The sequence below is a fragment of the Condylura cristata genome, unplaced genomic scaffold, assembly GCF_000260355.1.
Source record: "Condylura cristata isolate star-nosed mole 26May11 unplaced genomic scaffold, ConCri1.0 scaffold00027, whole genome shotgun sequence".
NCBI classification, from domain to species: domain Eukaryota; kingdom Metazoa; phylum Chordata; class Mammalia; order Eulipotyphla; family Talpidae; genus Condylura; species Condylura cristata.
The window spans coordinates 7,842,209-7,853,894 of record NW_004567128.1 but is presented as its reverse complement, the minus strand read 5'-3'; the positions used below and the strand labels follow the sequence as shown (position 1 = coordinate 7,853,894).

The window sequence follows — 11,686 nt, the reverse complement described above, 5'->3', positions numbered from 1 at the left end:
CGGTTCCGGCGTTCGGACCCCGGCGCCCGCCTCCGTCAACTTTCACGCTGCCTCGGCGGCCCGGCCCGGCACGACGCCAATGGGTGAGTGGGGGCCGCTTGCCTCCCAGCGCCGGGTGCCCACCTCAGCGGGGGCGTGGGGCCCTGTCCCAGGACCGCGGAACCGGGAGGGCGCCCTGGGGCAGGCCCTGCGGGCTGACAGCGCGGTGGGCCACCTGCCTGCCTTGCACTCCCCCATCCCCTCCCGCTCGCGCCAGCATCTCTGCTGAGCCCGTGCCGCGCGGACGGAACCCGGCGGGGGCCTGGGCGTGAGATCGCGGGGGCTGGCCCTGGGCGATTCGGGCTGAGGGATTCAGGGGGTGTGGTTCGCTTCTCGGGTGGGCGGGGAGAGTTTTGTCTTGGCCATTTTCTCGCCCCCGCGCGTCCTTCTCTGCGCCTTGGACGCGGGTAACCCGGAGCCGGTGGGCTCCGGCCCTGTGCGGGGCTCGCGGTACCCACCTGGCCCCACCACAAGGGAGGCGGGCATATCAGGGTCTTGGGGAGGCCGGGTTGCCTTTGCTGGGGACTGACGTGGGAAACGCCCCAGTACCTTGCCTGGCGCTCAGTCCCCGGACGCACATCTCCGGGCGCCCCTCTTTCACCCTGACCCCCCCTTTTGGGCTGCCTCCCCTCCTCCAGCCTGGGGTGCTCTCCCCTCAGTGACGCTCCGAGGCCAGACTCCCCACATCCTTTAAGTCTGCAGGGTCGGGGAGCTGGGAATGGCGATCCGTTCCGGACTTACAGATCAAATAGTTACAACTAGGCAACTAAAACCTTTAGGCCTCCTGGGTCCCATCTGGTGTAGACCCTGGGGAATTGGAGCCACCTTGTGCCCAGAGGACCTGGCACTTTATTGAGCAAAGGAATTGCAATTGCCTGGGTTATTAAAGGTTCAGCCCACTCAGGTAAAATTCTTGCTGGCAGCCAGTCTCTTTTTCATGCCTTTGGCAGATTATTTTTGGGTGTTTCTAGGCCAAGCATAGGAAAGCTGTAGATTATAATACATTATAATAAAGTGAGATCTTTCTGTGTTCAGGTGGTAGGGCTTGGATGGGTGCAGCCATCACGGGATGCTCATGAAGACATGTAGAACAGGGGAGATTTAACCCTCAGTGTTGACAAAGTTACATATCCCGTTTGTGGTCATTTACCAGAAAGGTTTTCCTTTTCGGAAGGGTGCTGATTTGATGGTCTCCAGTTTCAGTGTCACTTTTGCTCACAGTCCTTTTCTGATTCCTTGGCCACTGGAGCCTGAATTAGCTCCTTGCTGTTATCCTTTCTCCTGGAGTATCTTTTCTTTCTGTAACAATCTTGCATGTTGCTTTGAGTTTGTTTAACATTTATCTCCTGTACTGTAGCTCCATGACCCTAGGGACAGTGCTGCACTGCACAGTTTTAATCAGCACTGTTTTTTTTTGGTGCCTGGTACAGAGCAGGCCCCAGATAAATATTGATTGATTGAATGAATGAATGAATGAATGAGTTGCTCAGAAATCCTCCCATTCCGCAGACCACTTAGTTGGCACTCTTGCTTTGGCACCTAGTAAGATGATTGACAAAGGTATATACTTTAAACATCACTGGTCACTTTAATAACAGATTGATTTCTCCTGTGGTGACCAACATTACTCTTTTGATCACCTTCCATTTTGGGTGGGTCGCTGTGAGGGTGGCACACGAAAAGAAAGTAGATACAGATGTCTCCTGTGGCTGGATTGTGTCCTTCATGTTTCAGTGAGAAGAGGACTGAGTCCTGTTGAAGAAGAGACAGACCTGCTTATCATTCAAGGCAGATCTATCTTCATTATCCAGGTCCTCCTAAGAAAATCAGACAGTGCTCCTGCAGTTTATAGTTCTTTGAAACTTAATCTTTTTTTACTGCGGCCATTAAAAAAGAGGGGAAGGCGCAGAAGGTGATTTTCTTTTATTTTAGGCAGCAAGATAAAGTGAACACTGGTCATTTAATCATGCAAATGTTTATCACTTAAGATGCCTTTAGTAGTTAAGATCGCCTGCTATCTGCTGACACGTGTTCAGCAGTTTGTTTGTGATGAAGCACAGATATTTAAAGACTTACTGCGTGCGTCTTCTGACAGCAACCCAGCGCTGCTGTTTCTCTGTACACACAGGCAGTCCTTCCTTCCCAGATCTCCCAAGTCTGGTTTTCAGATTTGTCCAGTTTCTCAATTTGATGCACTTAGTCTCACCTGGCCTCATGCAGACTTTTTGGCTGAAGGATAACACAGCAAAGCTGTATCCTGTTTGGGCGTACCTCTTTTCAATGTGCTCAGCTGCATGGTGCTTTGCAGGTATTGCACTTTTTCATGAATTGAAGGCTTCTGCCCCCTGTCTTAAGTAAGTCTGTTGCTGCCATTTTCCCAGCAGCATGTGCTCACTTTGCTCACTTTGTTTTTTTAGTTTTTAGCAAGAAAATAGTTTTTAAATTGAGGTATGTATGTTGTTTTTTAAGTATGTCATTGCAAACTTAATAAGGTACAGTATAATGGAACATAACTTTTATGTGCATTGGAAAACCAGAATGTTCTAGTGATTCACTTTATTGTGATATGGGGTGGTCTGGAACCAAAGCTGAACAACATCTGAGGTGGGTAGCCTTTGAGGTGAAAAATAACTGCAAACCATCAAATCCCTAACCCTGAAATGAAGCCAGTGAGTTGGGAAATGGCCTCTTGCAAAAGCCATGTCAGACTGTGCCCTCTCAGCTCTCTGGGAGATGCCTACAGTGCTGGGTCCGAGGAAGGCCTCTTGGAATTGTGCAGCTTACTACCAGCCCACTGTGTGAGTAGTGGCGGATTTGCAAGCCCAGCAAGTGATTTCTGCTTAAAGAATACCAAGAGTTTGGGCTGTTTTTAGCCATGTATCGGATTGGTGGGAAACTGCTTTCTGCTCAGCTAAAGCCAGGATGAATGTACCGCGTGGGCCCCACAGACTGCTGGGGTTACAAATGGGAGAGCCGGCTCCACCTTTATCAGCAGGACCTTTACTTCCTCTACCCCCATGTCTGCTAGCCAAGCCAAACTGGCTACCAGCCGGCTGCTCAGATCTTCATTGTTTCTTCTTGATTGTTTCTTCTCCAACCATTTCAGTTCCTTGTGCTTTGCTGACACTCGCTCATAGGTGCTGGTATTTGGACATGCTTGAATGGACCCCGCACACAGGATGGGTGCTCATCCATCTAGTCCACACACAGTGCCCCACCTCTGCGTTGTGCCAGGTACCGTGCCAGGAACAGGCTTACGGCTCACCTAGACTGTGACTGACGGGGGCGTTGGGTCTAATGGAAGAGAGGCTTGAATGCAGATGGCAGGACCATACGGAGGTTGGGAAGCGGGAACCTCTCGTGGGCTGCAGTGGGGTAGGGGCAGAAGTCGTGGGAGGAGCTTGTGCTGGAGCTGAGGTCTGCAAGTGGAGTCATCACTGCTCAGGCCACACCCCGGGAACATATCTGGGACACAGAATGAGTGAGTGCTCTGCCCTTTCTTTGGGCGAACCCACACTGGGGAATTTGGGGCTTCCAGCAAGAGGGCATTAGAAAGGACCCCACATGGGCTGGGGCCTGTGCCAGGTGCTCTGAGGGCATCTTCAAGGCAGTGCATGCTATCGGGGCCCCCTCTGGTTGGGTGTCTTGCTGAGGCTTACTAGGAGGGGAGACCTGGCGAAGGTGGTGGTTGGTCCTTAGCTACGCACCAGGCCGAGGGGGCTGGGTCACGCTGTGGTTTGGACGAGGCTCACGTGTCCTCTGTGTCAGACACGTTCCGGAGTGGCCCTGCTCACGTCTGTCCCATCCTGCTCGGCCAGCGGCCCTGTCTCTGGAGCACTGTTCACGTTCACCAGAGGTGTTCACCAGCTGGTGGGGGCTGCTTTTCCCAGTCCCACAGGAAACAGAGTGACGGGCAGTGACAAGAAATACAGTTGGTGGGGGGAGGAGACTAGCCTCTAGGTATATCCTGCTGCTTCTTCCCCAGGTGTAGTCTAGGGACTGTGTGACCGTTGAGCCAAATGGACAGCTGAAGTGCTATTTCCAGGGAAGAGACAGACTAACAGAGAGCAAGCGGCTAAGAACCATAAGTCAGAGGGCTCTTCATGGGAAAGATACAGGAAGACTGAAAGCCTTTAAGGCTGACAGGACAACCTCTAATACAGTGTGTCTCAGAGGGTGCACTCCTGAACAGCAGCATCAGCCCCTGCTGGGATCCCTTTAGAGCTACAAGTTCTCTGGCATCAACTCTGACCTACTGAGCTAGGAACTCTGGGGGTGGAGTTAAACATCATGTGGTCCTGAATCCTGGTCAAGGTCAAGTGTAGAGCCTCCTTGCCTTGCTGATGGCACAGTTGAGATTCAGGGTGTGGGGGCACTCTGGTCATAAAATAAGCTGCTGTTATAAGTGACACATGACCTTAGAGCACTTAAGCCTGCCCTCGAATGGGGCGGGAGTGACACTAGCTGGCCCATGTCGTTGTTAGTTCTTGGACTTCTGCCAGAGCATCTCACAGATCTTTCCCATCATCCTGTTCCCTCCATTCTTTGTGGAAGGGACATTAGAAACACATTGTTAGCATTATTGGGGTCTTCAGTATTTGTTCATGATTTTCTGTATCTGTCTCCTGTTTCAGATTCTGATTGCAACTGTAACAGGTTACCACAAACTAGGCACCTAAAAATGGCACAGGCTTATCGTCTTCTTTTAAATTGAGATAACACTGGTTTACAGCACTGGTTCACCCCTGCTCAGCTGTATGTTCCCAAAGCCTCAAGTACCCTCCACCAGAGTCCATTGTCCCCTTCCCCCTTGTTATTCCCATCTCCCCCCTTTGGTAGCCTCAAATCTGTAGTCATATTTGTGAGGATTGTTTTGGTTTATTTTGTTTGTTCCTTTGTTTTGTGTTTGTGTATTTCACATGAGTGACTTTTTTTTACGGAGCATAATCCCATCCAGTTCCTTTCATGTTGCCACAAATGGTAAGATTCTGTTTTTTTAAAAATATATTGAATAGTATTTATTTTTGTATATATACCACATCTTCTTATTCCACTCATGTGTTCGTTGTCTTTAAGTTCTGGTGATCAGAATTCTAAGACAGGTTTCATTGGGTTCAGATCAAGATGTTGACAGGGCTCTGTTCTTTCTGGAGCCTCTAGTGGAGAATCCTTTCCTGGCATTTTCCAGAAGAGCACTCATGCGTTTCTGAAATTCATCCTGTGACTCTACCCTCCTGCAAACCTCTGGGCATTAGGGAAGTCTTTGTGAAACTGGCAGCCACCATGTTCATTTTGTGTTCCATATTCATCCAGGCCTCTGAACCTTTGACCTGTACTTGTCTGGATGGGGGACAGATTTCACTTCTTTGCCTGTTTGTCTCTCTTGTCGGCTCCTCTTGCTGTTACACATTACTAGAAACCCTGTGGCTTTGTGATCTTGCAGTTCTGGAAATCGGAAGTCCCAAATGGGTTTTACTGGGGTGATTGATATTAAGATGCATTCCTTCTGGAGGTTCTAGTGGGGAATCGGTTTCTTTGCCTTCTCCAGCTTCTGGAGGCTGCCTACATTCCTTGGCTTGTGGCCGTAACACTGTGACATCTGCTTCCATCCTCACACCGCTCTTACTCTGACCGTCCTATCTCCCTTTGTAAGGGCTGTTGTGCATTTGTACAACTGCTGTGTTGTATTGGCCTACCTGGATGATCCAGGTTATCCTCCCCATCTCCAGAGCCATATGCGCACATCTACAAGGCTTCTTTTGTCCTGGAAGGGGGGCTAGGATGTGGACTTTGTTTTGGGGGTGCTGTTAGACAGCTTACCCCACCCTTTTGTTCATTGTATGAGACTGTTTCCAGTAGTGTTGCTGTTCAACAGTTCATCTTGTATTATCTGTTCATCTTTGGCTGGGCCTCCCCAAGTCCACTGCCTTGGCTCATTGCCTGGCATCCAGTGAGTACCACTTATTAATCAATGAGCAAATGCAGAGCCCTCTTATCTGACTGCATTCCTGCTCATAATTCTCCACACTGCTGGTTGCCAGGAGCAGGTGTGCTGCTGGGTGAGGCCACTTGTGGCACGTGCCACCAAGGTATGTTTGCTGGCACTTTGTGGGGCGTTCAGTGCTCTGGATGAGAAGGGTAATGTCCACAGCTTCAAGAAAGAGCTCTAAGTTTCAAGACAGAAAATTCTCTCTGGTTTTTAACTCAGTGCATTTCTGGCCCCCAGGGGAGACATTTGGCAAAGTCTAGAGACACTTCCTGTGACACCATGGGAAGGGGCACTGTCAGAATGCTGGCACCCAGTGGGCAGAGGCCAAGGATACATCCTGCAATGCCCATGATGCGGCACAACACTGACACGGCCCCAGCTGTTGGATGAACCTGCTTCCAGTGTTACACAGATGGGCACAGCCCCATTTTCTCCTTTCATTATCAGTTGCTCTGAACAAGGCTTTTCCCTGTAGCCACTGTCTTTGTTTACGAATGTTGCTGGAGAGCAGGTTTCTGGCTCTTTCGTCATTATGTTCTCCGAGTAGAAAGTGTTAGAACAGTCCTTGCCCCTTTTCTGTCAGTGCCTGCGTGGCTCAACTTCTTTTTCCCGTCTGGCTCCCTCGAGGCTGTGTCTTCTAGTGGGATGTTTGTGTGCTGCCGAACCGGTGAAGGGGCCTGTCACTCACGCACTGAGAACAGAGGGGCTGGACGGGACCTGGGGCATCCTGGCCCCCACCATATGGTGAAGTGAGACTCAGAGAGGCCAAGTGGCATGTAGCACTCAGCTCCCTTCATTGCGGAAGAACTAGCAGCTTGCCTTGGCGCTCGGAGTCAGTGCCTGCTTTGCCCAGTGAGGCTCTCTGCAGGCTGTTTTCCCGGTACGTTTTTTTTTTTTTTTCCTGGTACGTTTTTTAAAAAGAGCTTTATCGAGATGTAATTCACACATCATACAATGCACCCATCTGAACTGTGCAATTTAATTTTTGGCATATTTTAATGTAATTTTAACAATTACATTAAAATATATGTAAGTAAAAGTTGTCATTTTAACCATACAGTTTAGTGGCATTAAGTAGTACATTCACGATGTGATACAAGCAGCGCTGATACCGATGTTGATCACTTTTTCATCACCCCTCCCTGGTAAGATGTGAATCAGTGATCCCTGGGGGTGGTTGGTTGGAGGCGGAGTTCTACACCATCTAGCCATTTTGGAAAACACTTGGGGGACCCAAGGATCCCAGTTAAGATTGCAAAGGAAAATAGACAAAGGGCAAGTGTGGCTTCATTGTTCTGCTGTTTTTGGGTGCTGTTTCCTTTGGGAGGCACAGCTGTCTTTTCTCCACCCCCCAAGCACCTTTCTTGGTCACCCACCTTTCATCCTGTGCAGGGAGTTTGAATTTCATTTTCTATCCTGGAGTATTTGTGAGTAAGTTGCCTGAGTAACTTCCTTGGTAGTTCTGGGGTTCATTAAAAATATTTTGATCCCAGGAGTTCACAGTAGAGGGTTGAGGGATTTCATGCTTCCTTGCTTAGGTTCCTTTAGCTGGCAGCCTGGCTGATCAGGACCGCTGGCTTTCACCTTGATCATTATCTTGTGGCTAAATATCTAACTGACAATTTGCTAGTTTTAGGGGATACAGCAAAGCAAAATGTAGCTTGTGGGCCCTCCTCAGTGATCAACTGCATTTATATGTAGTTCCAGGAAGAAAAAATACTACTATTTTGTGATATTTGTGCTTGAGTTGCTATATTCAGTGGTCCAGAGAAGCCTAGCAAAGGCCAAGCTTATTTCCTTCTAATCCAGGGTGCAGTGGGGCCCCCACAGGAGGCTGGTCTGTCCCAGGGGTTGGGGACAGAATGGGAAGCTGAAGTGCTATGTGGCTCATACTGCTGTGCCTTCCTCTATAACTTGGAGTAGATGCTATAAATATTTAAATTCTCATTAATTACTCATTTGCATAATACATTTAAGTCTTTAAAGCACCCAAGTACAGAACGTATAGACAGTTTAAATTACCATCTTCTTAAACCTACACTTCGGTCAGTACAAAAATACCACCCTTGTGTTTTTGCTGTTTTTTTTTTTTCTGGACTATTCTAGACTTGGAAGACCTGGGGCCATGTTCTAGGTCTGGTCCTTTGGGACTGCACCAGTTTTATCCATCACACACCCACTCCCCATGTGAAAAGTCTTTAATTAGCTTAGTGTCCTCTCTAATTATTCCAACTAGTTCTCAGGTTTTTTTTTTTTTTTTTGCCTAGAGCTAGAAGGAGGCACTTGGTGCTTGATTCTTGTTTTGGATGAGAACTGGAGGAGGCCTTCCTGGCTGTTTCTCACTCTCCTTAGCCAGCTTCTTCCTGGATCTCCATCTTTCTCATGCCACTGTTCTGGATGCTTCTGCTTGAGCAATTCACATGGATGTAGTTCTATTGACACAAATGGCTTTGTAAATGGACTTAGCCTTTCTCCTATTTTGAGCATTAAAAAAACAAAAACTAAAAGTTCTCTTTGCAATTTGAACAAAACAGGAAGGATTTTAACCACTTAACCAGTGATTTCGCACTGTCCCTTTGTTCTCAATAAAATATTAGGTGGAGAACGGAGGTGTCAACCTAAATACAGTCTGTCAGTTAGCTTGTAGGTGAGACCTGGAGTAGGTTGGGAAGTGTTTGTTAACTGATGGTGATTATTTTAAAACCCTGATTGCTGCCTTTATGAGAAAAGATATGAAAATAATTATTTGGGAGAGGTTGGGGGGGGTGAAAAAAGGGGAAGCAGTTCAGTGCTCCTCTGTTGGGTTATAGCTGTTTGCTGCAGAGGAGTTTAAATCACTTTTTTAGAGTTGGTCCATGACCAGAGGACCAAAGTACTTGCAGTGAGATGTCTCCTTGCCAACTGCTCCTCCTGCCCTCCAGAGGCCCTCCAGGACATTGTTGGTGTCATTTCTCAGGAATTCTTCTAGACAGATTCCACACACTTCCCAGTAGACAGCATTTCTGCTCTTCCCTTCCTTCTGCCATCCTGAAAGGAAGGGCCTGGTTCCCCTAGGTACATGCGTTGGAACTTTGTGCCCAGGTCCTGCCCACCCCATGGTGATGGAGGGACAGGTGCCTTCTGGAAGAGTTCTTTAGCAGACATGCCGACTCTGTATCCTGAGTCTCACCTGATCTGGGCTCTTGTAGGAACTTTGCGCCGCATCTTAACCCATTTAGACCTTATTTCTTAATTGAGTTAGGGACTATTTTCCCACTTTTGTAGGGTATGTGTGGTAGTAAGTCTTCAAGTGAGGAAGCCAAGCAAAGCCTGCTAACCTGAAAAGGGGGTTTTATTCCAGGGCCGCAGAGGCTTCACATACATCCCAGGGCCCCAAGGAGATCTGGGACAAGGGTGGGCCTGCGGCTCAGCCTCTCCTTTTCTGTCTGTGCAGCTCATCCAAAGGATACATGCCATAGTTCTTGCCACTTCTTGGGGCTCACAGCTCCAGATTCCCACTGGAGAGCCCATATGAGTCCCTGGAGTTAGTATCCTCCACAGATAAACAGGGGCAGCTCCATCCCCACGACTCTGAGGAGAGGGGGTGCCCTGCTCAGTCCTCTGGGAATGTCTCAGGAGGGCCTGCCTGGTATCTGTGCGCCAGATGCTGCGACACAGTGCTTACCTGAATGAAGCTGTGCCTGTGGGTGCAGGGCCCTCTAGATGGGGAGGGGGTTCTTGGGGTGGGGGCTGGCAGACACTATAGACAAGAATGCTTGAAAGCCATCAGCTAGAATGCTTGAAGATGCCCCCTTCTCCTGGCTTCCACTGAGAGGGTGCTAGAACCTTCTAGGATGTTCCATCCATCTTGAGTCCCTTTCATGAGGCTCTCCGGCCTTATGGTGCTTCTGAATGAGTAAGATGTTTATTTTTACTTTTTGAGACCCCGAATTGTGTAATTGAACTTGGTTCCTCCTTTTAAACTGGTGACACTTAAAAAGTATGGATGTGACTTCGGGGGCACTTGGATGCTTGGTGTTAGCACGCTGCGGGGGCAGGGTACAGCTGTAACGTCGTCTGGCTCTTTTAGGGAACCTGTGGGTTTTAAGTGGGGAAGAGATGAAGACGTTGTGAAAACAGCCGGTGCCCGGCTGGGGAGGAGGTGCCCGAAAGGGGCTGGTGCTCCCCATCTGTTCTCTGGCCAGGCCTTCTCTTTCCTCTTTTTCTCTTTCTTCCCTCCCTTCCCTCTCCCTTAGCTCTGCCCCTCCCCCTTCTCCCCACCCTACACTCTTCGCCATCCCCTTTCTCCCCTGCAGCCCTCACACCCTCCAGTTCAGTTCTCCCTTGCCCTCAGCCCCTCTTATTCGTCCCCTGCTGCAGTCATCTCCCTGCTCTTATCCCCCACCCTTTCTCTCCTCCTCATACCCCTCCTCACACCCTTTGCCTGCCCTCTTCTAGCCCAGCCCCTTTTTCTGCTCCCTCTGCTTTTCCCCAGCACTTGGTTCTCTAACTCCCACTCAAGTCCTCTCTCCCTTTGCCATCTTCTCAACTTTCCACTAGCCCCTCTTGCCCATTGCCCCCCGCCCAGGTCTACCCCAAAATCCCACACCCAGCTCTCAAGCTCTCTGTCCAACATTCTCCAACAATCTCCCCAACATTCCCTCTTTCTTGTAACCCCCCCTTTCTCGTACCCCTTGTTCCTTTAAGCCTGTCTCAGGACTTTCAACTCTGTAAAGAGTACTGGAGCCCCCTACTAGAAAAAACTCGTTTACTCCTGTGGTCTAACGTCAACATGGGTCAACATGGTGGTGCGAGGCTGACTGGAGAAGAGGAAGTTCTTGGGGAGCCTGCACGAGCCTGTGGAAAGGTGCTTGTTACCCCACAGGGCAGCCTGGATTGGGGGGATCAGCTATCTGCCTTGGTAGGGAGCCCTCAGCCTCTCTTCAAGGGCTCCTGGTGTGTGTGTGTGTGTGTGTGTGTGTGTGTGTGTGTGTGTGTGTGTGTAGGCTTCTCCCTCATGAGGGGAGGGACAGACTCTAGGACAGGGCTCTTTATCTAACCCAGTATTCTCTAACCTGAAATTATTAAAATACATACATGTACAGTGACTAATGAAGCTTGGAGAGTGGATACAGAAGAATGTCAATTCACCTGCTGGTCACTCACTCTGGTCCGGCCACTCTCGTTTTATTTTGGTGTATTTCTTTCCAGGCCTTTTCGCTATGGTGGGATATATGTGCATGCATTACAGAATATACAACTGTGTGCCTGGGGCTTGCCTCACTTAATTTCATACTTATCTTCAAAGCGAGAGTTTTAGTTGCTGAGTATTAGGCTTCATCTTAACTCACGGTACCGTTTCCCCATCACTGGGGCACTCAGAGCCCTTCCAGTCTTGATATCTCATATAAGGATTCGATAGCTTATTTTATCTTTTTCTCCTTTGAGGACATCAGGATATCCAAGGTGACATTTTCTCTCAGTTCTTTGTTTCCATAGCCACTCAAATGATTGGAATAGCCAGTCCACAGGCCAGTGGAGAGGCTTAGGACATGTGACTGCTTGCTGGGGGTACTTGCTGTCCCTGTGTTTTTCACTTTTAGTTCAAGAAACTATGTGCTAATACAGCTTATCCCTTCTATACTATATGTACTTTGTGTGTGTGTGTGTGTGTGTGTG

At 49.0% G+C, this 11,686-nt stretch overlaps 1 protein-coding gene across 2 annotated transcripts in view; it reads left to right on the top strand.

Annotated features, from left to right (window-relative positions):
* Positions 1-6: 6 nt before the first annotated feature.
* Positions 7-11,686, top strand: part of SH3KBP1 (SH3-domain kinase binding protein 1) — a 287,724-nt gene continuing 276,044 nt past the window's right edge. For both annotated transcript variants that reach the window (XM_012730359.1, XM_004689899.2), the window contains exon 1: positions 7-83. In XM_012730359.1, coding sequence (XP_012585813.1) covers positions 80-83 — 4 coding nt within the window. In that variant the 5' untranslated portion in view covers positions 7-79. The remainder of the gene's footprint in view (positions 84-11,686) is intronic.